The sequence below is a fragment of the Myxocyprinus asiaticus genome, chromosome 47, assembly GCF_019703515.2.
Source record: "Myxocyprinus asiaticus isolate MX2 ecotype Aquarium Trade chromosome 47, UBuf_Myxa_2, whole genome shotgun sequence".
Taxonomy (NCBI): domain Eukaryota; kingdom Metazoa; phylum Chordata; class Actinopteri; order Cypriniformes; family Catostomidae; genus Myxocyprinus; species Myxocyprinus asiaticus.
In genome coordinates this window covers 14,360,262-14,385,226 of record NC_059390.1, presented here as the reverse complement: position 1 = coordinate 14,385,226, position 24,965 = coordinate 14,360,262, and the positions used below count along the sequence as shown (strand labels likewise).

The 24,965-nt window shown below is 38.3% G+C and overlaps 1 protein-coding gene across 1 annotated transcript in view; it reads left to right on the top strand.

The window, feature by feature from the left end:
- LOC127436502 (plexin-A4) overlaps positions 1-24,965 on the top strand; it is a 334,355-nt gene that overhangs the window by 182,027 nt on the left and 127,363 nt on the right. The window contains exon 4 of the mRNA XM_051690704.1: positions 9,583-9,714. Within this exon, the coding sequence (XP_051546664.1) occupies positions 9,583-9,714 (132 nt within the window). The remainder of the gene's footprint in view (positions 1-9,582; positions 9,715-24,965) is intronic.

The window sequence follows — 24,965 nt, the reverse complement described above, 5'->3', positions numbered from 1 at the left end:
CAACAGGAATGTGAAAAAAAAAAAATTATAATAAAGAATGAGTAAGTGTTTCAAAACTTTTGACCGGTAGTGTGTGTATATATATATATATATATATATATATATACACACATGACCGGTCAAAAGTTTTGAAACACTTACTCATTCTTTATTATAATTTATTTTATTTATTTTTTTCACATTTTAGAATAATAGTAAAGTCATTAAAACTATGGAATAACATAAATGGAAATATGGGAATTATGTTGTGACTAAACAAAATCCAAAATAAATCAAAACTGTGTTATATTTTAGCATCTTCAAAGTAGTCACCCTTTGCCTAGAATTTTCAAAAATATACTCTTGACATTTTCTCAAACAACTTCTTGAGGTATCACCCTGGGATGCTTTTTAAACAGTATTGAAGAAGTTCCCATCTATATGCTGGGCACTTATTGGCTGCTTTTCTTTATTATTTGGTCCAAGTCATCAATTTCAAAAACTTTTTTTTTTTTAATTAAATTTTAGATTTATAATGAAATAAATTAATATGGTGGCACAGTTATATTTTTGTCTACAAGACTAATTTCAAACATTTAAGCATACACCTTCAGATCAAAAGATTTTTAAGATCATGGGAAACATTTCGGTCAAGTGTTTCAAAACTTTTGACCGGTAGTGTGTGTGTATATATATATATATATATATATATACCTTTTTATTTATTTTTTATTATTCTGTGTAATCAGAAGTTATATGGTTATTTTTAGATTTCCTTTTTTTTTTTTTTTTTTTTTTTTGAAACGTGCCCTTGAAATTTGCATGAAATTTACATTTGGCTGTCCTGTTGCCCAGACGATGTGTATATACTGTAAATTTGCACATAGTTAGTTTGCCTGGTTAGTGAGTGTGTAGTAAGAAAAAAAAAAAAGCACTTTTGCATTTACTTAATTTTTCTTTTTTAAAAAACATTGATATCTGACCGGGGTCAGATTGACCCCAAACATAAGTAATTTTGGAAAACAAATTTTTTTTTTCTTCTTTTTTTTTTTTTTTTTTTTTTAAACAAAAGGGATATTTATATTTGTTCAATAACATATATAGAACATATACAGCTATATATATATATATATAATTTTTTTTTTTTTTTTTCATTATTTTGTGTAAATTAAGAAATTATATGGTTATTTCACATTCCTACTTCAGTAAATGTAAGAGTTAATGATACACTTATTTCTATTCTTTTATCAGTTCAATAAGCTCAGGATAAATGGAAAGGAACATTTAAGTAGGAAAAAAAGGTTTATTTCATAATTATAATAATTTTCACACTTTAATCATTGGGGTAACAGTGACCTCAAACAACGAGGAAGTGAAGCAAATCTCAACAGAACATAAGGGTTAAATACAGTGAATCAAAGTGGTACAACTGTCAAGTAAATTGTACCCTGAATATGACCACTAAAGTCTATATTCCCCACCAAAAAAAAAACATCTTGTTATTTGTTGCTTAATACTCAATGCTCACCGTGACGGCATACAAAAGCTTTCAGGACGTGATCATCTATAATTCCCCAGCTTAGCATCAGCCCATTCAAAAGGGTCCTTTACAAAACTAGTTGCCTCCAGCTAAATATCAATGTTCCATTTGCAAAGTTGGAATTTGCAGTTTTCTTTCAGCATTGATTGACATTAAGAGACATCCCAGTCCACCCACTCTCTCTGTTTACTACAGCACACTAAAGCTTAGCCAATGGAGGCATCGAAAACAAAGAAAACCTTCATTCCACTTTCCTTGAATATAACAAGCTGGAACATGTCAAACGCTCAGTGTGTCAAGAGTGCTGATGCACAGGTTCTGTCTGAAACTCTCCTGGGGGATTTCGTAAAAAAAAAAAAAAAAAAAAATAGCTCAAAGTCTTGACACCAATTCACTGACGGTAGCAAGGCCGATCTGCTTACAGCTGTTGACACGTGCTACTCCATTTTTGAAAGGGTTTAAATGTCATAGATCAATATCTGCACATCAGAGTAGCTCCTGGCTTATGAAGGGTCTCTTGGGAGAGCATTTCAAACTGCCTTAATCAGAGTAGCCTTAACTCAAACACTGCACGTGTCTAGTGTCCTGTGAGATTAGAGACTAGGAAGTTTTTTTGTACTGTCAGTTCTGCACCTCTGCAGCCAATGCTGTCTCATTGTGTAATGAACTGGCCATGGAGACGGTGTTAGGATCCATGTGCTGGAAGTTTATTATGAACACAAGCTAACAATCCAAATTGGCAGGCAAATAGAGGTAGTCGTTAAGCAAGCAGTATAATCCAATAAACCAAAAAGACAGTCCAACAAGGCAAACAAAACAAAGGGGTATCCAAAAGGCAGTAAATCCAGGAAAACAGGCAATGGTCATAACATGAAAACAATCAGCAAAGGCAATGGAAAAACGCTTGGTAAGGCAGGGTAAAATGGCAATACTTCGCAAAGTCAAAATGGAACAGCATGGTATTTATATAGTTCAAACAGGAAGTCATCAAAGAAGAAATGGTACAGAGTTAGTATTCGGGCTCCCTCTGGTGGTTGGTAGGAGGGATAACAACCTCGGATGTTACAGAACCCCCCATGAACAACTCCTGGTGTTCTTCTGCTGGGACGTCCCCTTGGTCGTGGTGCTGGACGATTAGGATGGGCATGATGAAATTCTTGGATCAGGGACGGGTCCAATAAGTCCTTGGCGGCTACCCATGATCTCTCCTCTGGTCCGTAGCCCTCCCAATCCACCAAGTATTGTATCTGGCTCCCTCATCATCTTGAGTCCATGATCTCACTGACCATATACGCTGGGGCTCCATCTACCTCCAGTGGAGGTGGAGGCTCAGAATCAGTGTTTCCAGAGCCAGACGTCGGGTGGACGGGTTTCAGCAAGGACACATGGAAGGAAGGAGAAATGCGGTAATTAGCTGGAAGCTCTAAACGATTAGTAACTGGGTTTATTTGATGGATAATTCTGAAAGGGCCCACATACCTTGGACTGAGCTTCCTGCAGGGTAGCCACAACTTGAGATCCCTTGTGGACAACCACACCCTCTGTCCTGGCTGATAGTTGGGATGGGGCGCCTCCATCGGTCAGCCTGGACGCGTTGTGCACAGACCGCTCACTGTAGCTGGACATGTGCGCTGTCCCACACCCTCTCGCTTCACCTAATCCATTTGTCCACTGCTGGCACCATAGAAGGTTCTCCTGACCAAGGGAACATCGGGGGTTGGAAGCCCAGCACGCATTGGAAGGGGGTTAAACCCATAGAGGTATGAGTGAGGGAGTTCTGTGCATATTCGGCCCAGGGCAGGAAAGTCGCTCCAATTCTGGGCTACAATAGCTTCGAAGATATCTGCCAATCTCTTGGTTTAGACGTTCCAACTGTCCATTGGCCTGAGGGTGATAACCAGAGGTGAGACTCACATTAATGTCCAGTTGTTTGCAGAATGCCTGCCAAACTCGAGACGTGAACTGTGGACCTCGATCGGACACAATGTCCTATGATAATCCATAGATCCTAAACACTTGGTGGAACAAAGCATTGGCGGTTTTCATGGCAGTGGGTAAACCCTTGAGAGGGACAAGTCTACATGAAAAAGTCCAACCTTGATGGTTATCGGAACAGTCTGTTGGGTTATGCCAGTACCAATAGGAGTGTTGTCAACAGTGGTGATGTTAATTGTTGGGGAGCATTGAATGGTGGGTATGTTGAGTTCTTGTACAATCTCCTGATTAATGAGATTAACAGCAACACCAGAATTCACTAAAGCTGTAAAACTCTTCACATGATCACCAATGGAGAACTCTACAGGTAACAGAAAATTATGTGAAATGTGTGATACAGTGTTCATTGTACACACATTTTGCCTTGACTCAGGAGAACTTGATTACTTGTATGGGCATGCAGCGTTGAGATGACCTGGTGAGCCACAATAAAAGCAAAGGTTTTCGTTGCATTAGCGTCGGTGTTCCTCCATGGAAACATGAGTGTAAGCAACTTGCATGGGTTCGGGTGATACAGTGGATGCCTGGGCTTGTACTGAGACTGTAGAATTCGAGGGGAAGCGAAACTGAGGCCGTGAAGCTTTCTGAAGCAGGTTATCAATCTTGATGGCCATAGTTATGTATTCAGAAAGATTCGTAACTTCACCCTTGCAGGTCAGTTCCATCCTGAGTTTCAGGTTAAGCCCTTCGCGGAAAACAGTCTTCAGAGCGACATCATTCCACCCACTCTGAGCCGCTAGTGTCCTGAACAGAACTGCATAATCCGCTGCTGATCGATGACCCTGGCGTAGATGAAGTAGCTGAACAGAGATATCTTGGCCGCCTGCTGGAAACTTCGTGGATTTGTTGAACGAAGTAATCAAATGAAACCTGGATTTGAGTATCTTTATCCCAAAACAGCGGCAGCCCAATCGAAAGCTTTGCCGGTAAGCAGTGACATAAAAAATGAACATTTCCTGGCGTCTTGATCAAATGATTCAGGCTGATTTGAGAAAAATACCTTGCATTGTCATAAAAAACCTTGGCATTTTTCAGCAGAACCATCAAACTTATCAGGTAGAGCAAAGCTTACCGGTTTAGCATGGGGAGCTGGCAGTGAGTGAATGTATTGTGTCAAACATTCGTTGGCAGCTCGTAGGTTGTTCAGCTGGTCTTGGTAACCCCTTAATACCTCACAGTGGTGCACGAATGCGGCCTGGAGCTGTGAAACTTCCGCTGGATCCATGTTAGGCGGAGTATTCTGTAATGAACTGGCCATGGAGACGGTGTTAGGATCCATGTGCTGGAAGTTTATTATTAACACAAGCAAACAATCCAAATCGGCAGGCAAATAGAGGTAGTCGTTAAGCAAGCGGTATAATCCAATAAACCAAAAAGACAGTCCAACAAGGCAAACAAAACAAAGGGGTATCCAAAAGGCAGTAAATCCAGGAAAACAGGCAATGGTCATAACATGAAAACAATCAGCAAAGGCAATGGAAAACCGCTTGGTTATGCAAGGTAAACTGGCAATACTTCACAAAGTCAAAATGGAACAGCATGGTATTTATATAGTTCAAAGAAGAAACAGTACAGAGTTAGTATTCGGGAGAGGGCTCCCTCTGGTGGTTGGTAGGAGGGGTAACAACCTCGGATGTTACACCTTGTTTCTTCAAGTTATTTGTAGTTTCTTATGTCACAGTGTTTTTGTCTTGTTTTCCATTTAAAAGTACATAAAAATCATATAAGATATCTCTTTCAGAGAATGTATCTTGAATATAAGTGTATTTTTTCACTTGTTCATATTTCTGATATTGCTCCTCTCACGCTTCATCGTTAGAATTTCCTATGATCTTGTGTTACATTAAATGAGATCAAATGAGTATTCGACAACGAAAATGTTTGTCAGCAATTTTTATTGTTGACGTTGTCAATAACGAAGACTAATCGTTTCAGACTTATTTAGCAGTGTCGATCAATTTATTCTGAAAGCTGTTTATGACCGTACCCCAATAAAGGAAAGGTTTTTAAATTACTACACACTTTGTCTGCTGTATGCATAAGCTGTGTAAGAACGTGCATGTAAACCTGCTCAGTGCTAGTTCTCAGTTTTGCTCTAAATCAGTGCCGGCTCGATCTGATCATTAATTTAATGGACAGGAGCAAACATCCTGTGTGCCATGGTGAATAGGCTTCTGCTCTGTGTAAATGGTGTATTCATGGCACTGCTGTTGCCCTCACAAACAAAAAGTGTGGGCTTACACTAATTTTGAAGGTAACAAAAGGAACATCACAACAATGACTTCAGCTTGTGGAAGAAAAGCATACTGAAAGATCACAAGAATGCTTTCACCAAGGTTAAATTTAGGGTGTGTGAAAAAACCACCTTAAAAAACCATCTCTTTTTCACTGAAAAGTTTTAGCTAACAGCAGGCTTTAGCGAGGGCTGGCTTGTGTCTTCCAGTGAAAAAGTAAAGTGTTCTCCCGAGATTGGTGCTTACGTGCTTATGCCTATTATTCTGAAATCAATGGCCATAGCTAGTTGAAGAATAAAAATCAGAGTTTCAAAAGGGCAGCCATTACTAGTTGAACGCCATGGGAGTGCAATGTGAAGGATTTCATTGAGTGGGGATTATGAGAAGGTTGAATTTTTCTTGTAAATTGTTTGCACACTTTGCAGTTAAATGTACACCAATGAAAAAATTGCCTTTGGTTTTACCCAGTTAATATCGACATGAGGTTCAGCACAGAATGGTTTACTTATATTTGAGTAAATATATTTACTGTATACATTATTCTCTTTAATGCACTCTTAGTATTTGCACTGCATAGACAGAGTTTTTTGAAAAATTTGACTGATCAGCACCATTAGCCTTAATCTACAGTGATACCACCTGCCTGAAACCAGGGCTTAAGTGGAAGTTGTTTTAAGCCAAAAGAAAATTGCAGTTTGCATGGATGCTGGGCTGAGTTGTATTCGCATTATGAAACTGCAGAGCTCCTGTGGTTATGGCTTTCCTTATCACCTCCCCTTCTGTTTGCTGTTTGCTTAGCTGAGCTTTACTAGTCAGTCTGCAGTTCTCTATTATACTGGCCTATTACAGTGGGATGGTTTTGTACCAATTACAACATTACTGAAAACCATGTTCCTTTTAGAACAGCTCTGGTTTTACTCATTTAAAAACAACAACAACAACAAAAAAAAAAACCTTTTATTTCTGATCTTCCAGATTTAGCAAGAGAGAATAAATACATTAAAATAAATCTGGGAAAATAATATAAATACTTTGTTACACATTACATGTTGCATATTAGCAATTTTGTACTTTTAGCTTCATCTCTTTTATATTGAGGACAATTTTTTGAGTAGTATGCACAATACTTTGGTGACCTCTGTGAAAATGACGAATAAAGAGCTGTTTACCCTGAATGTTTTTTTTTTTTTTTTTGCTTGCGTTCTTAGCCTTGACCATGCTGTATCGCTACTGTATAATCACAGGACACATGGAGCAACATTTTCAGGCATATATCTTCTCAAATAATTAAAGGGTTATTCTGAATGAGTACTTAGACACCAATGTGAGGATAATCTTTAAAAAATCATAATTGCAAAGAAATAGAGAGGAGGTATTTCACTTCAAAAATGTTTCTTCCATCAAAATTAGATATAATATACACGTCCACACACAGTAAGTGTGACATTGTAGGTGAAGTAATGACAAATGTTAAAATAATGTCAGGGTCCTGGCTTGGCCTCAAAATTAAATCTAATTCATTGTGTGATACACAGATTAACTGTGTAATCCAATCAGGATTTAAAGCATGTAATCCACTTTCTTGCTATTGAAATGAAATGCAGTAAATTGTATTGTTTTGTTCAAGCCTCAAGAATTCACAAGGATAGTGTGATGATGAACAACAACTCATTTCATAGGACAAACCCCAGAGAGCACATTACTCTATGCACATAATACATGATTATATGTGTTAACTGGTTGAGAAAGCCTTATCTTCTAATAAAATCTGAATAAATTGATGATTACAGCTTTGACTTGAATACTCATGTTTAATATTATTAACCTTTTTCTAACAATGAGTTTATAACAGTGTTTTAACATGTATATAAACATGCATACTGTTCATACATTGATAAGTTTAGAACTAATAAGCAGCAACTTAAAGGGATAGTTCACCCAAAAAATGAAAATGCTTTCATCATTTACTCACCTTATGCCATCCCATATGTTTATGACTTTCTTTCATCTGCTGAACACAAATGAAGATTTTAATTAAGAATTTCTCAGCTTTTTTGGTCCGTACAATGCAAGTGAATGGGTGCCAAACTTTTGAAGCAAACTTTTTCATAAATCAGCATAAAAGTAATCCATAAGACTCCAGTGGTTAAATCAATGTCTTCAGAAGTGATATGATAGGTGAGGGTGAGAAACAGATGACTTTCATATTCTTCTTCTTGTGTTTTTGGTGTTTCACATTCTTCATGCATACTGCCCCCTACTGGGCAAGGAGAATAATCTCAGGTACTAAAATATTGATCTGTTTCTTACCCACACCTATCATATCACTTCTGAAAATATGGGTAAAAACACTGGAGTCTTATGGATTACTTTTATGATGTTTTTGACATCACAATTTTGGCACCCATTCACTTGAATTGTATGGACCTAAAGAGCTATATTCCTCTAAAAAAAGTCATACACATCTGGGATGGCATGAGGGTGAGTAAATGGGTAAATATTTTTGGGTGAACTATTCCTTTAAGTTAAAAGTGTGAATGTAACCTTTCTTTTCTCCTCTTTTGTCCCATGCCATATTTTACCTTGTGTGCGGTTGCGTGTTTATTTAGCATGAAGCTGTTTAGAAAGCCATGGTGACTTTTCCTTGTGTATCTGTGATCAGATACTCTCCTTTCATTGCTCCCTCAGCCCTTTAGCATCTCAACGTTAACACTAACAGGCATGCTAATAGTCTTCCCCTGTGGCTAATTTGTTTAGCTGTGGTTGTGATAACACCCATCCGTCTCACCCAGTCCCTCCTGTGGCCGTGAATCTTTTGGCCCACTCTGTTTATCTCTCTTGGGGCTTGACCGGGGTTTCACAAGACCTCGTGCAGTTCATTCTTCCACTGTCCACATGCTGCCTTCCCCTAACACTGCAGCTCTGCCTGGTCAAAACCCAATCCCAGCCAAATTAACCAGCCCAATCAGGGAGATTAGATGGCCCACATGCTGAATAAGGCCTTGGCTCGTGTGGAGGGTTTTCACTTTCTTTCCCCTCTGCTTTCTTTAGTCTTATTTTGTTCTGTCCTTTTTTCTCTCTCCTGTTTTGACCCAAAGCACACAGAGGGACCCAGAGAAAGTGGTGCAAAGCAAGAGGGCACTTTAAACCATACAGACAGAGAGAGAGAAAAAGCTCTTTACACTGGTGGAACACAATCAAAAGAAGGACAATTATTTTAAATGTCTGTTTTGGTGTGTAAGATGATCTTAGGTTGACATAACTTTTGGTCTGATGGGACTCCAGGCCATAAACCTACAGATAAATTGGTTTATTCTGATGGGATTGGATTTATACCTCCTTCGGTGTGAAAAGAGAAAGGATATTGGATCACTTGCTGAGTCATAATGGGTTGGCAGGTGTATTGTAATGTTTAATGGCATGTATGTACACTTTAGTTCTCACAAGCCCTTTTAGTGGGAAGATAGTTTGTGTGTGTGTGTGTGTGTGTGTGTGTGTGTGTTTGTGTGTGTGTGTGTGGTTGAAAGGGGTAGTCCAGAGGAAGGGTAGAGTTAAATCGAGATGCATCTTCACTTGAGCTGTGTGTGTGTGTGTGTGTGTGCACATTTGAGACATCAACAGCAGATGTTCAGATATAGTCATGAGACCTCCATCACTGCAGTCCAACTTTGTAAGGATGTTACAGCTCTCTGCTGAGCCAGAAATTTACAGCACAGAACGTCCCCTACAGCTGTCTAACAACTTAACAACTCTTTTCCCCTTCCCCTTGGCTTTATTCTGTCTCTTTGATGCTAATGGTTGAGTAACACACTCTTTTTTTCTCTTTCCCTTTAGATACGGGTTGATGGTCCTTCTCACGGTGCTTTACAGTACGAAACCATTCAGGTTGTTGACAATGGACCAATCCTGCGAGACATGGCCTTTTCTTCCGATCAGCATTTCCTGTATGTCATGTCGGAAACACAGGTGAGTCACTCTATTTGCTCATATTTGCATCACGATTTTCTTTTACATAGCACATAGAGGCTGGGAAGGGAGATAAGAGGGAGATAAAATTATACTAGAGTTTCTGATGAACGCGGTTTCACTTACTGTAATTACAGCTTGAGAGGTGCGGTAGAGAGAGTGGTACATTTTACATTATAAAAAGTGACAGGTGATGGATTGCTGGATTAGATTTTCACACATCCTGTGTGTCCAAAATACCCACACAATTTACTCATCATGACGTGCTGGCTGAAAATGGCCCCAATCGGTGTAATGGATAGAGTAGATTTGGCTCTGTCCGGATATCTTTAGCACTACTGAAGCTTGTAAAGCTCGACATCAGAAAGAAACATTACATGCTTTTAGAGCTGTACAAACAGCCTTACTCACATAATCTGTCATCAAACCTGTTACTCAAGCTTTTGTTTCTTGTGAAATGAATAATCATTTTCATAATAGGCAAAAAGATATCTACGGTCACAAGACTACACCATTTGATCACTACACTGTACAGAGAGGTAACATGCAATTGTTACTTAAGATCTATTCTATTTTACCCTTAAAATGACTTTATCTTGTATAACCTAATATAATCAGATGAATTTAGATGTTACCACAAGAAGCACATTTTTAGGTTACTTGACAATATTTTTTTTTACATTGTTATATAGGTGCAAACCATAATGTCTGCTGCATGAATCAAAATAACCTAAAGGGTTTCATGATGCGCCTATTAGTTATGTTGTGATATATGACCTCTGACCCCTAGATGAGCTAGACTGCACCATTCAATCATATGATAAGCTTCTTTCTCACTCACACACACACACACAAATAGCAAATGTACTTAAAGTGAACAGATACTTAGAATATCAGTGGCAAATTCAAGATACCATTTTACCCACAAATCCTTTTACTTCAGTACAAAGCTACTCTAATGCCAGGCTCAGGCCAGAAAGCAGTCACTCAGATAATGTCAAGACTTACAGCTACAGCTATAAATCTGAAGACTCATTCAGTAAAATTCCCTTCACTAGCAGTCTGGGTCAATGGGCTACATCCTGGGATTTGGGGCACAATCCAGGAAGAGCTACCCAATCACATTGTCTGGACACAGCTTATAAATTGCACTAGCCTGTGAGGTTACCAGCGTATGCTTTAGTTAAAAGACAAGCTTAAATTGTGTCTGGGCAAACTGCCTTTTTCACCTAAATCTTCCAGTATACCACATAACTCTACTACCAGTTATTGTCAGTGTCCTGTTATCTTCTGTACAAATCATGTTGCATACATTTCAATAATTTTTCACATGGATACAGAAATTAAACTAGTATCTAGGATTTTTAGATCACTGTCACCAACTTTAGCTATACTGTAATCAATATTTAAGCTAAATTGAAAAAGTTGTTTGACTTAAAACTAGGCCAATACTTGCGTCTTTTGGGAGAGGAAAGATAGTGCTGTCTTTGACAGTAGCTGTACCTGAGGTGGACCTGTGGTGTTCTGCCGGTGAATAATCTCACCCTGTCGCAATTAGCCTATTAGCCCAGTTAGAGAGTTGTCGTCTGGTTTCTGTTTTGTCCCAAACATCAGGGGATCACATCTACTGGGGAATCATGCCTATATTTAGAAGCTATTTAGTGTACATGCATTGTGTCATCCCACCTGTTATTCTGCCCCCCCAGCACACACACACTGAGCTCTCACTGAAACATTTCTACTAGTTTGTTTTTAAAATGTAATGATCTGTGATGTAATGTTTGACTTTGGTGCTCTGTCACACTGAAGTTTGTACAGATTCAGATCTCTTGCTTTTCATGTCTCTGTTTACACTTCCATTTGCTTTGCTGTGAATAACAGGGGGAATATTAGACATGCCATTTTTTACTTTGGTTTCTGTCTGTGTTGGTCTCTCTGTCTCTTGATCTCTCCCACCCTCACAGTTTCTTTCTTGCTCTGCTTGAGATGTCCACATTAATATTTATGGCTCATAACAAAATGCAGAAACTGTTTTTGTGACTAGAGCCAGTGCATCTGCTCCATGCATGCTCATATTTGCACTGTTCCAAAACCTAGTGAGCTGCCTACGAAGGCAGCATTTTAAGGCATCAAAGTTGCACTCCCCAAAGCTACAAACCTTTTCTAAAAGGAAGGCAACTTAATTATGCTGCCTCCTAAGATATTTGTTTTATCCAAATTCTGAGGCAGCATTGCATGTATCCTTCACAGTGAAGGCAATTTCAAAATTTGCTGCGATGAGCTGAGTGAAATAAATCCATGATGATGGACAAAGCGGGAGAAATATTATTATAATTAAACATATAATGTTTAATAATACTGAAAGTATTGATAAAACTGGCTATTTAACCCAGTGTTTTGTGTGTGATGTGTGCTTTTTTGCTTCTTTAGGGTGTTTTGTTGTTAGCTTACATGCTAACGTTAGACTCTGTTGGAATCAACTGCAAGTCGAATCTCCTGTGGTTTTGGCCTGAGGAGTGCTATTTGCATAGAATTTTTCCAAATCAGTCACTTATGAGGTTCCATGATTGTTAGGATGCTGCCTTAAAAGGAAGTAGGCAGGAAAGCAGCTCACTAGCTTTTGGAATAGAACTACTCTCTCTCACACACTAATGTACCACACAAAACATGTACCACTTAAAACACTTACCTCTGTCACCCTTTCATGTGTGTTTGTTGTAGTCTTTTTGGTGGTACTGTGGTTAAGTCATGTTGTAATGATGAAGATTAAGGTGGTTTTTTGGAAAAAAATTTATGAAACACCTGTGGCTGTTTCTTTTGCTTTGCAATGGATTAAGCTGTGTGCAAGAAACAATATAGGTTTATTGTATCCTGGAACAATTATGAGCAGATACACAAACTTGCATACAACTCCATACAAATTCCCTGCAGGAAAGCGGAACAGAAAAACAAGACCAGTAAGTTGATAATCTCCTGCTGGTCCAGCGTTAAAGAGAGAGAATGAAAGAGAAACAAAAAGAACCTGAGGTGTTTGGAGGCAGGGTGATGATAGTGTTTCGGAGCTGTGGAGGTCTGTGTTACATGTGTGATTATGGCTGATTGGTTGAACAGTGCTCAGGTTAGTCTGTGGTTTGAAAGCCCACAGCACTCTCACAGCATGAGCCACTGCTGAGGTCAACTACAGCCAGCACTGCCGGTGTGTGTATGTGTACAGCATTGAGAATGATCCCCAAAGAGAAACCAGGCCAGTTGATATCCTTGTTATATAAGATGTTCGCACACAGTGACATTGAGAAATGTGGGGGTTTTCCAGAGTGTTGCTATGCAGTTGCTAAGGTGTTTTGAGTGGTTTTTAGCATGTTGCTGTCCGGTTGCTGGGGTGATCTGGGTGGTTGCTTACAGGCCAGTGTCAAAAGTTTGCACCCCCTTGTCTCTGTTATTCTGATTCATATAACAAGGGGAGTTTTGCCCATTCTGTCATCCACCAGACAAAAATGATTATCCCATTATTAAAATTATATACACAACTATATTTGCATATACACTATATACTAAGTGCCCAATTTGCACAATAAACACATAGGTACATATTGCAAATGTATGTTTAACTTTTGATATGTATAAATGGGGCAAAGTAATGCTTTTGTGCATTTGTGTGTGTGTGTGTGTGTGTGTGTGTGTGTGTGTACAGAATGTGTGCCATTCAACTTTTTCCTTTACTGATCACTCTGTCTTTCTGCTTTCCTTTCTCTCACTCCCTCCTCCCTCTCTTTCTCTCTCTTTCTAATTAATCCCCTGATTAACCCTCTAATTAAATCTGGCTACTTTCCTGTATCATTTTAAACAGCAAGATAAATGCGTCTTTTTAAGGAAAGGGGCCAGACTGTCTGTTGAGAGTGATGCAGATTACAGTAATCAGAGCTCACAGCTAATTATTGCGCTTGGCTTTTTGTCCACATTTGTCATCCTTTCCTTTAGGGCTAAGTGTTTTTATTGTAACTTTAGACAATGTCAGTGTCAGCCATGTGTGTGTGTGGTCAGAGGGACATCTGTGAGGGGTATTGACAGAGGCCTCTGCTATAGTCCTCCAGCATTAAATGAATGACGGGGAGGTACAGAGCTCAATGGATTTACACAAATTGCCGGTCTTGGCACATTAGAGCCTTTTGTTCTGTCAGTACCATCCAAATTGGAGTTGTGTTCTCTCCCACAGTTTACTGTCATTTTACATTGGATTTTGGATTGTTCTTTTGTGCAAAACACGTCAGAGGTGATCATGTATGCCTGGGCTTTGTCCTGCCGGGGAACGTTGAGTCCGCAATTTAAGACAAGTGTTGCTTCAATGGCTTCATTTAAATCTAAAGAATCAATGCTCATTTTCACAATTTCAGGGAAATTAAATTGATGTTCTGTCTCACTGTGTGTTTCTCATAACAGCTATATGTCACAGTGTGTCATGAGTATTGCCGGGGCGGGTGGCTTCTCTACACTCTCATGCTTGTGGCATATTCATAATTCATGTAGGGCAGGTTGAAACTGCAGGTAGTATAAGTGTTAATAATTTAAAGTGTGTCTCACGCCAGCCAGATAGCTCAAAATAAGTACAGGAGTCAGCAGGGACCTGGGGATATGATGATATTTAAAAAAATTTGGTCATGGTTTCATAATTCTGTGCTTCTGTATGTGTAGTGTATTCAAAACTGATGTATTGCCATCTCATTTCTGGTTTCTCATTCATCAGTATTAGATTTAAGAAGTTTGGGCAAACAGTTCTGAGCGTCCTGCTTTACTTCATTGTAGAACCATAGAAGTAGCAGAGAGCATAGGCACATCACATCATACCTTATCATTAAATGAAAACCCTTGTAGTCTACCACGCTGTCAGCAAAGAAATCCTTACAAATTAAATAAGTTATAGACTATATTTTTAGCTTGTCCTGAATGAATTAATGTAATATTGTTCGTTGATGTATATGTCTTCTCACGCACTGGCTCTGAGTGGTACACAATTTATTTTTTCCAAAAAAAACATTAATGTGAAAAATTTCACAAAAATTATAAATTCTTGGCCTTAGAATTGTGAAACAGCATTGCAATTGAAAGTATTGTAACTCTTGGAAAAGCGACTTAGGTTTTTACCAACCTCTAGCCCAAAGTTAAATCCTTTCATCATTCATATGTAAGGCATCTGCCACCTCATCAGAAAAGTTTTAGTAAAGATGACTTTTAATTTAATTTACGAGCTGTCGTTTAACGGCAGTCCCATATGCGATGTTCTGCACAAATCCCCCGGTGTGACATCCGGTTCATCCACGTGTTTCTTTGTGTTATTGCTGTGGCCTACTTACAGGAGACGGCTGCTCATTGTGTTTGAGTGCATAGAGATACTCACTTTGTCTCTCTGTATTTAGAACACTTTTGGGGGAGTTTCAGCTAACAAGAGTGAAAGAAATATAATAGGAATTTTATAAAGGTTTTATCACTGCACACACGAATATCGGTTTGCAAGCACACAAATACAGTAGCAACACCATGCAACACACTGTGTGAAAACAGTAGATGAGTAGACAAGAGTTGTATGTGCTGTTTTTGTTAGTCTAGAAGATTGTATGTGGTTGCTCTGATAATCTCTATAGTGTGTTTAGTGATGTGGTTCTGTTTTTGGGTGCCTGTAGGCCTAATGATGTCATCTGGACAGAAACAGCTCTTATATGTTTGTGTGACAGCCAGGAGGGGAGCATCAAGGCCTGAATGCAAATCCAGTTAGCAGAGTGAGTGGCTGGGTTCACAGCACACATAATTGCATTTTCCATCTGTGAAGCCCCAAGGGCCTGGAGGGGCCCGGCTATAACACAGCAGCCTGCTAGAATGTTTAACCATGACTATGAACAGCTATAAGACCTGAGCACCTGCTGTAGTTCTCGGGATGGATGTGTGTCAGGTTTGGACCAAACCTCCTCACAAAGGTGGTTCAGAGTGATAAAGGGATGAAATCCTCACATAAAACAGTACTAAAGGTTGATGGTTATGGCTTGGGTTAGAGTTAGTCTATAATAAATTTAGAATTCTGGCTCAACCAATTGGCATGAGTTTGGGATGGGACTAGGCTACTTGTTTGTCTGAACAATGACAAATGGAAATTTTGCAAAACCCATTTGGAATTTTTATTTTTTTATTTTTTTTATAAATAAATCATAGATGAATGATGGGTATATTTTTATTTCAACATGTGTAAACATGTAAACATTGTGTATGATGATGTTATGTGATGGAGCAGTGTGTTTGTCTCTGTGGTTTGAGTAAGTGTGTGTTTTAATGAGATTGTTACTGTGCAGACACCTTAGCGCTGCTTTCTCTGTGATAGTGAGAGAGGAGAAAATCACAGCTCATATTACAAACATTCATCTTCCACTAACATACATTCTAACACACGTATAAATGCACTTTTCATGACACCCTTTGAAGACCAAATGAATACGATATCACTTGTCAGTCCATCTGCGTGTGTTTGTGGGTGTGTATCAGCCGTGAGATTAATTTCAGATGGACGTTGATGGATTAATTTCATAAATCAGCTATGATGAGATGTCATCTGTCTCCTGCTTCACTGGTGGTTAAACATCCAAAAATGGGAAAAGACAGTGAGGGAGGAATATGCTTGTGTGTGTGTGTGTGTGTGCGTGTGCTTGTTTGTGTCAGTGATAAGGTTTCAATTTAGCATGTGTTTGGTGTATTGTATGTACAGTACCTGTGTTTGTCACTGTGCTTATGTTGTTTACACATTTTGTTTTTGATTTATAGTGTTTTTTGTTTGTTTGTTTGTTTGTTTGTTTGTTTGTCCCTGACAATGCTGTTATACAGAGAGCTCCTCTGGCTGAAGATTAGCTAATGTTTGTTCAGCAGATGATTGGCTGGGCTGATCTTAATGTGTTGCATGTCTGATATTGTTCTGTTGCAGGGCAACAATGTTACTTCTTCCCTGAAGCCTGTCGATTCTGTGACTCATCAGTTCTTGCAAACACATTACACCAGTGATAAGGGCAACATTGTGATGAGCCTAATCTTATGAAGGTGAAATATCCATTGAGTGGTGCTAAAAACGAGTTGAATTTTCACCCAAACTCATGAGGTTTTTAAGGTTAATGCTCTGAGTTTTACACAACAATACCTACCTCCCTACACTAAACCCTATACCTAAACCCAACCAGTAGTGTCAAAACATGCAAATGTGACATGAAAAACGCAATTGCTGAAGCAAAGTATTATTTTGTGGTGCTTTTATGATACTTTTGGCTCACAAGTCAACTTGCATGCTCTTCAGGACACATACCCTGTATCGCAAGAGTAACACTATATTAGTTGAGCTACTGTGCAATTTATTTGCGCTTGAACAAGCTCATAAATATAGCTGGTTATGTAATACACTGTGTGAGGAAAAGTGAAAGTGTTTATGAACTGAAAATCTGCTATTTAACTTGTGATTTATGTGAAGGGAAACAAAATCACTGTTGCTGTAGCACCTCTAAATGTCCATTGCACCAGGAAACTGCTGTGATACATACAAGGAGCCTCATAAAAAAAACATTTAGCAAAAATGTAGGTATAGTAACATGTTTCCATGAGACCAGTTTGGGTCTGACACACACGCACACAAAGACATGTACTGTATATAGTAGCTTATTAAAAAAATAAATAAATTGCCAATAATATATTGTATCTAGAGAGCAAGATGGCCAAAATAATGATAGCAAATATGACATATCCACAATTGCTGAAAACAAATGAACACTTATTTACATAGTCTTTGCTCAAATTTCTTTAAAATTGTTTAGAAATATAAAATGTGCACTATCCATTTGATAAGGCTGTAGGTAGATTTTGAAACCAACTCTAGGCAGAACGACCACTACTTTTGATGCAGGTAATCTCAAAAAGGGCCAAATATCAGTAGATTAATTGGCCTGCCAATATTTCAGTCTGTCTAATACATAGTCTTACACACAAATACAGGCTGTATTTACCTAAAATTATTTAATGGACCCCATAGGTGCTTATGAATGTTTGAATTGATGTTTGAATATGTGTAACGGTAGCCAGCTGGTATGTGATAGCTCTGCAGTGTGTATACCGTACTCACCTGGCCTTAAGAGATGTACTAGTGACCGAGGCTAGAGGCCATGGCTTTATAGCCTCCTTGTAAGCGTGTCCAACTCACATGCTGGGGATCGACAGTTCAAATATGCTCAGAGCGGGTCGAGTAGGACCGGTGACACTGGTGCCATTACCCGGATGGGAGTGAGGTTTAAGGGGGTGAGTGTAATGGTAGCCAGCTGGTACTTGATAGCTGTGCAGTGTGTAAACCTCACTCTCCTGGCCTGAAGAGATGCACTAGCGACCGACGCTAAAGGCCATGGCTTTTCTAGCCTCCTTTCTAGGGTGTCCGACTCCCATGCCGGGGATTGTCGGTTTGAATCCTGCTCGGAGCAGGTTGAATAGGACCGGTGACATATGCATACGATGCTCAAAATGCTGTGTAGGTACAGCAGGCAATTCATCAGGTTTTGAAACACATTCATACATTTTATTAGTTTTCATGTTAGTTCATCACTTTGCCTTGAACTCTCAAAAATGTACAAACGAACTGCAAGAAGTGCTTCTCAGTGAGCCAGAGGAAGTTTGTTAATACCAGCAGAGGAGCGCTAAGCTACAGATGAGCCCAGTAGATTAGACTCCATAATAAACCACAGCTCAGCTCAGAGAAGATGGAGAAACTCAGGCAGTCAGTGATGTCTGCAGGATTTACTAAAGGATTTGTTGAGGAGAGAAAAATGGAAGAGGACTTTATATTTGATTAGGTTCGTGGAGTGATTAATGTGGTTTGATGACCAGGAATTAAAGAGCAGGTAATGAGGAGCCCACTATTAATTTGACATGTTGTACCGGGTCTAATGTGTTATCTTTTAACTGAGAAGAACACACTGGGATGGGGAGTTACATTGATGTTGAAGATCCACCCCCTATTATTTGCATGCACACTCACACAGTGATGGCCCTTTCTGATTAAACAGCAGCATTAATCTGTTGGGCAGTTTCGTTTGTCAGTTTCCCTCATTATCTGCTCAATCCTTTTAGAGAGCTCTCAGACAAATGACTAATAATCTAACGGATTTACAACATAATGAGATTCCTGCGCCCACTCCACTCCCTTTCTCAGTGCTCCAGAGGGCAGCGGGAAGTCCTCTTTCTGGACATATTTGTCTTCTTCCTCCTCCCGTTGTCTCTCTTTCTATCGCTATGGAAAGTTTGTTAAAGTGTGCTCCGTTCTGGGCCGCAGAGACAGAGTGCAGAATTCACAGTCATGCATTAGGAATGGTAGAGAGCGCAGATCCACCCTGCTCCATAGGAGTGCGCTGTCCATAGGCTCACTCACTTCATCAAAGAGTGATTTTTGTTTGTATGGTCTGGGGTGATGTTACCTTGGTGGGAAAACCATTAAACTGCTTGATGATAAAATTTTCCAAAACATTTTTTAAAAAAATAAATAAAAAAAACCCCATCCCATTCAGTTTCTCACAGAGGAATAGAACAACTTAGAAATCTTTAAAGACAAACCTGCCATGAGCTCTGAGATTGTTCATCAATAGTATATACAATTGACTTTGCAGTCTCGGATCATTACTGCTTATTTTTTGACCTTTTAGCTGATAATGTAAAGGCCCCATCAGAGAGGATAATTAAGAAATGTTATATTAATACATCGACTTCAGCAATGTTTGTGAATATGGTTCAACATCAGTCAATATACAATGAAATGCTTACAGAAACTGAAAAGGTTAATAGATTCAATGTTATGATTAAATAACTCTAGATGCTATAACTCCAATAAAAATACAAGTTTAACTAAAGAAAACATTCATAAAGTGAATGATCTTAGACTGAATACTGATAAGAGGAAAGCATCAGTCCTAGTCCTTTTGGACCTAAGTGCAGCCTTCGACACTAGATCACAGTACTCTGCTAAACAGACGAGAACCTCATAAGCCTCTCAGGCACTGTCTTAAATTGGTTCAGATCATACATTACTGGAAGGCATTTATTTGGTAAAATTAGGTGACTATACCTCTATGAAACATGGCATATTGTATGGTGTTCCACAAAGGTCAGTTCCTGGACCACTTTTATTTTCATTTTATATGCTGCTGTTGGGTAACTTAATTCATGAAAATGAGGTAAACTACCATTTCTGATGCTGACGACACTCAATTATATATCTCTGTAGAGCCAAATGACACACAAGCATTAAAGAGATTGTCTGAATGTTTGTCCAACATCCTATTATGGATGAACACAAACATTTTTCATTTAAATGAACATAAAACAGAGATACTTGTTGTTGGCTCAAAACATGAGAGGGAAAGAATTGAAACTGCACTAGGTACACTGGCTTTGCAGTCAAAGACAGAGGGGAAGAACATTGGTGTAATTCTAGATTGTGATCTGAATTATAAGTCTCATATATACTATGTTACTAAGACCTGTTTTTATCATCTAGAAATATCACAAATTCAACCCTTTGTTTCACTTGATGATGCGAACATTTTTATGAATGCTTTTATTTTTTCTTGTAGTGCACTTTATACTGGCTTACTTAAGAGTTGTATAGACAGACTGCAACTGGTGCAGAATGCTGCAGCCAGAGTGCGTACAAGATCCAGGAGGAGAGACCACATTACACCAGTTTTATCTGATTTGCATTGGTTACCTGTTAAATACAGGATTGATTTTAAGGTTCTTTTAATGGTTTTTAAAGCACTTAATGCTTTAGCACTGTCATACATTTCTGACTGTTTATCAAATTATGTTCCAACTCACAGTTTGAGGTCTTCTAATGAAGAATTTCTTACATACTGTAATGTAAATCTTAAGAGATCTGTTGAAGCTGCTTTAAGCCATAATGCACCAAAAATCTGGAATATTTAAACAATTGAAATTAGACAACCACCAAGCTATACATGGTAGAAAGGACATAGGGAACAGCAAAAAAAAAAAAAAAATAGCTTTTTCATATTTTGAAGACCCATACATCTTTACGAAATTCTACTGTTTGAATGTCTTAACTTGGCTGTGCCTCATTCCCTTGCTAGTTATTTTCACCAATGTAGCATTATTTCATGTTGGAATAAGTGTTGTTAATGGAACTGACAGTAGCACTCTTTTCACAACACAGTTGTTAATTACTAATGTTTTCAACCTCATTCTGACACTGCACTACTTTTATATTTATACTTCTTTACAAATTTATCTTAATTACCCTGCACATGTAATATTTTGCACAATATACCTACCTGTGAATTTGTGCTTTTCATACATGTACACATGCAAAGCTATTTTGAGAAATGCCAATAAGTTATTTCTGTTGTTTTCACTGAGAAGTTGTGCCATGTTCCACTTCTCATGTACTCATTGTCACATTGCACAACTTTTCATATTTATACTTCTATATTTCTTAATGTTTGCCCTTTTAGTTTTTAATGCCAAACAGCATGGGTATTTGTTTACACAATCACCTTAATTACCCTGCCCCTATGTCTTTTGTTGCACTACATATACACCTGTTAATTTGTGATTTTTAGACATTTAACAACTTATTTTGTGAAATGTCCTTAACACTTGTTGATTTATGTTGTTCTCAATGAGCAGTTGTGACATGTTCCACTTCTCACATTGCACTACTTGTCATATTTTGCTTTTATATTTTTTTCATGTTTGCCCTTTTTTTTCTAAAGCCAGACAGCATGGGTATTTGTTTACACTTTTACTTTAATTATCCTGCCCCTGTGTCTCATTTTGAAGTATATATAAACCCCTGTGAATTTGTGCTTTTATACTTTTTACCGGTAAAGTTACTATACGTGACTGTTTCTAGCACTATTAATGTAAACAAGCACAATTTTGTTACATTTGATTTTACTTTAAAGTCAATAAAAACAATATTGACATATGTATTTGTTTAAGCAATTAATCCTGTCTGTTCACCCACAGCTCTATTCTGCTCATCCTCTCACTGTTGATCTAACATTGACCTCTCTCTCTCTCTCTCTCTCTCTATCTCTCTCTCTCTCTGCTTCTCCCTCTTGTTCTCTCTCCCTACAATGTCTCCCTACCACTCGGCCATTCGTAACTTCCACACCACAAGTGGCCCAGATTCGCTCATAGGTGGCGCTACAGGTCACAGCCCAATGTTTCCATTTTCAAAATGATGGCATTTCCACCTCGTTTGTCAAAACATTCTGAAACTTTGTGAACTTGTCCATGTTAATTGTCCGATTGTCCGCAATGTTCTGGAGGAACCCCCATCGCTGCTTGCAGCTATATTTATTATTATTATTATTGTTATTATCAGTCAGCTATATTATAATTTCTGGCAAAGACCTACACTACCTATGATTCTGAAGGAAAATTATCCACCAATCAGAGAATCGTGATGAACAAAGCACACCAAATGAGTCCTGCAGCGTCTGGCAATTGTTTCGTTCTACCTTCACTCTCAAACTACTTTTTATTTGCATTTATCTGGATATTTAATGAGACAATTTAAATAAATTGTTTGTTTACTTACATAATCAACAACTTTAAGAGTTTCCTACTTTTCTATTGTTTTTAATTCGATTACACCATTCACAATCTGTCATGGGACTGTCTTTCATTCCCTCTTTTTTTTTTTTTTTTTTATTGTGGCATTTCAAACATGTACAATCATATTACGCAACCATTTCAGTTTGCATACAGTTGTCACAATACAATCACATCTTTTTGAAACAAATAATCAAAAATAATTATTAGATGTGCTTAGTATAAAAAATTTACCCCAGATTTGTTAAATGTTTTGGATACCACTTTTTCCAGAAGAACTATATACATCCATGGATTTAACATGTAAACTATTTAAAATTTTTACAAAATAGATTCATTGACAAACTTTCCTTTAAATCATGCATTTCTTTGAGTTCTTTGAGAACAAAAACAATCTCCTTCTATACACTTATAGCAGCAATGTCAGACCTCATTTTTAATACATACACTGCCTGGCCAAAAAAAAGTTGCATACTCTAATATTTCATTGGACCACCTTTAGCTTTGATTACGGTGCACATTCATCATGGCATAGTTTCAACAATGTTATGCAACGTCACAACATTTATTTCCATCCAGAGTTGCATTAATTTTTGGCCGAGATCTTGTATTGATGACAGGAGAGTCGAACCACTCCGTAAAGTCCTCTCCAGCACATTCCAAAGACTTTCATTTGGTTTAAGCTCAGGACTCTTTGGTGGCCAATTCATGTGTGAAAATGATTCCTTATGCTCCCTGAATCACTCTTTCACAATTTGAGCCTGATGAATCTTGGCATTGTCGTCCTGGAATATGCATCTGCCGTCAGGGAAGAAAAAATCCATTGATAGGATAACCTGGTCATTCAGTACATTCAGGTAGTCAGCTGACTTCATTTTATTGCCACAACATTGCTGAGCCTAGACCTGACCAAATGAAGCAACCCCAGATCATAACACTGCCCTAAAAAATTTTTTTTTCTTTTTTTTTTTTTTTGGTCAAGTAGTGTATTTGACCCATTTGTTCCATCTTTTCAGGTATACATCATTCTGTAAGCTGACAGAGAAAGTGATCTTTTCAATCATGTAAATCTCTATGGTCATATCTATCCAATTGTCTAATGTTGGTCTCTCCTGTTTTAACCATTTATGTGTTGATGCTTTCTTACTTGCTGCAAAACGTATGCCCATTAAATATTTATCTACTGATATTAAGTCAGGACATATATAACCAAAATAGAATAACTTGCTTTGCAAATGCATGTCTGTTCTAAAAATATGTTCATGGGCCTCCTGTATTTCTTTTAAGTATTCTTGAATATATGGACATTCCCAGAAAATATGACCATGAGTTGCTTCTCTACATCATTCCCTCATTAAAGAGGTCAAGTATTTTACCTCTAGTCTTTTTGTCTGGTTTTCAAATCCTTTTTTTTTTTTTTGCTTCAGATCAAAGTTTGTAAAATCTTTTGTAAGATTCTATCCCCTAACCCTAACCCTACCCCTAAACGTAACCCTCACAAAAAAACATTCTGCATTTTTACATTTTCAATAAAACATAGTTTAGTATGTTTTTTAAGCGATTTGAATTATGGGGACACTAGAAATGTCCTCATAAACCACATTTATAGCATAATACCCTTGTAATTACCAGTTTGTAACCTAAAAAAAAAGTCCTCGTAAACCACTTAAACCTACCCACACACACACACACACACACACACACTAAATTATGTGTTTAATTTGTGTATTGCTCTCACTGTCTTTTTAACTTTCATAAGTCATGATCTTTCAACCATTTAATGTGTTCGTGTGTGAACATTGCATGCAGATAGTAATCTGTTGCTTTGTGAAAGCTCCTCCCTTCACAGCCTATGATTTCAGCGCTATTCTCTCCACTCTCACACACACACACACACACACACACACACACACACACACAAAGAGAGAGAGCGAGAGAGAGAGAGAGAGAGAGAGACAGACCTTTCCACAAGCACAACAAGCTTGTTCATGAATAGGAAGAAATCGTGTCATGTAAGAGGGGAAAATTTCACGGGCGGCTCCTAAAACCTTATCATTTTCTAAAGGTAATAAGAGTCAATCTCGCTCCCTGCTCACCAAGGCCTAACCTGCAGTCTCCCCTTACGCTAAGGCAGGCACTCTATCACAATGCCTGATAATTTACCTCTTCATAGCTGTGAAATGGAGGAAGAGAATTCAGGTGTGCAGCGGAGGAGAGACAGGAGGCTTTTGTGGCTGCACTGAAACAAGCTGACAGGCATCATGTGTGCGTGACAAGTGAGAAATGACTTCTCATCTGGATTTAAAACCTCAGCACACACATAAACACACACAATCACTAACACACTGTGGCTGCTCATAAAATCAGGCCATCTAGAGCGCTTTTCCAAATGATGCACTCATTCAGTTGTACTCTCCTGCTCCTCTCTCTCTCTCTCCATCTCTCTTTCTTTTGGAGAAATACTGTAAATGAAAAGGGTAGGATGATTATTAAATGACGAACCATATTGAAGCAAAACTCTATATTTTGACATTTGAAACATTGTTTTCTGTCCAGGTGATCATAAATTAAATGACCCGTCAAACATCATAATCTCTCTATCACTTGATTTTAACTCT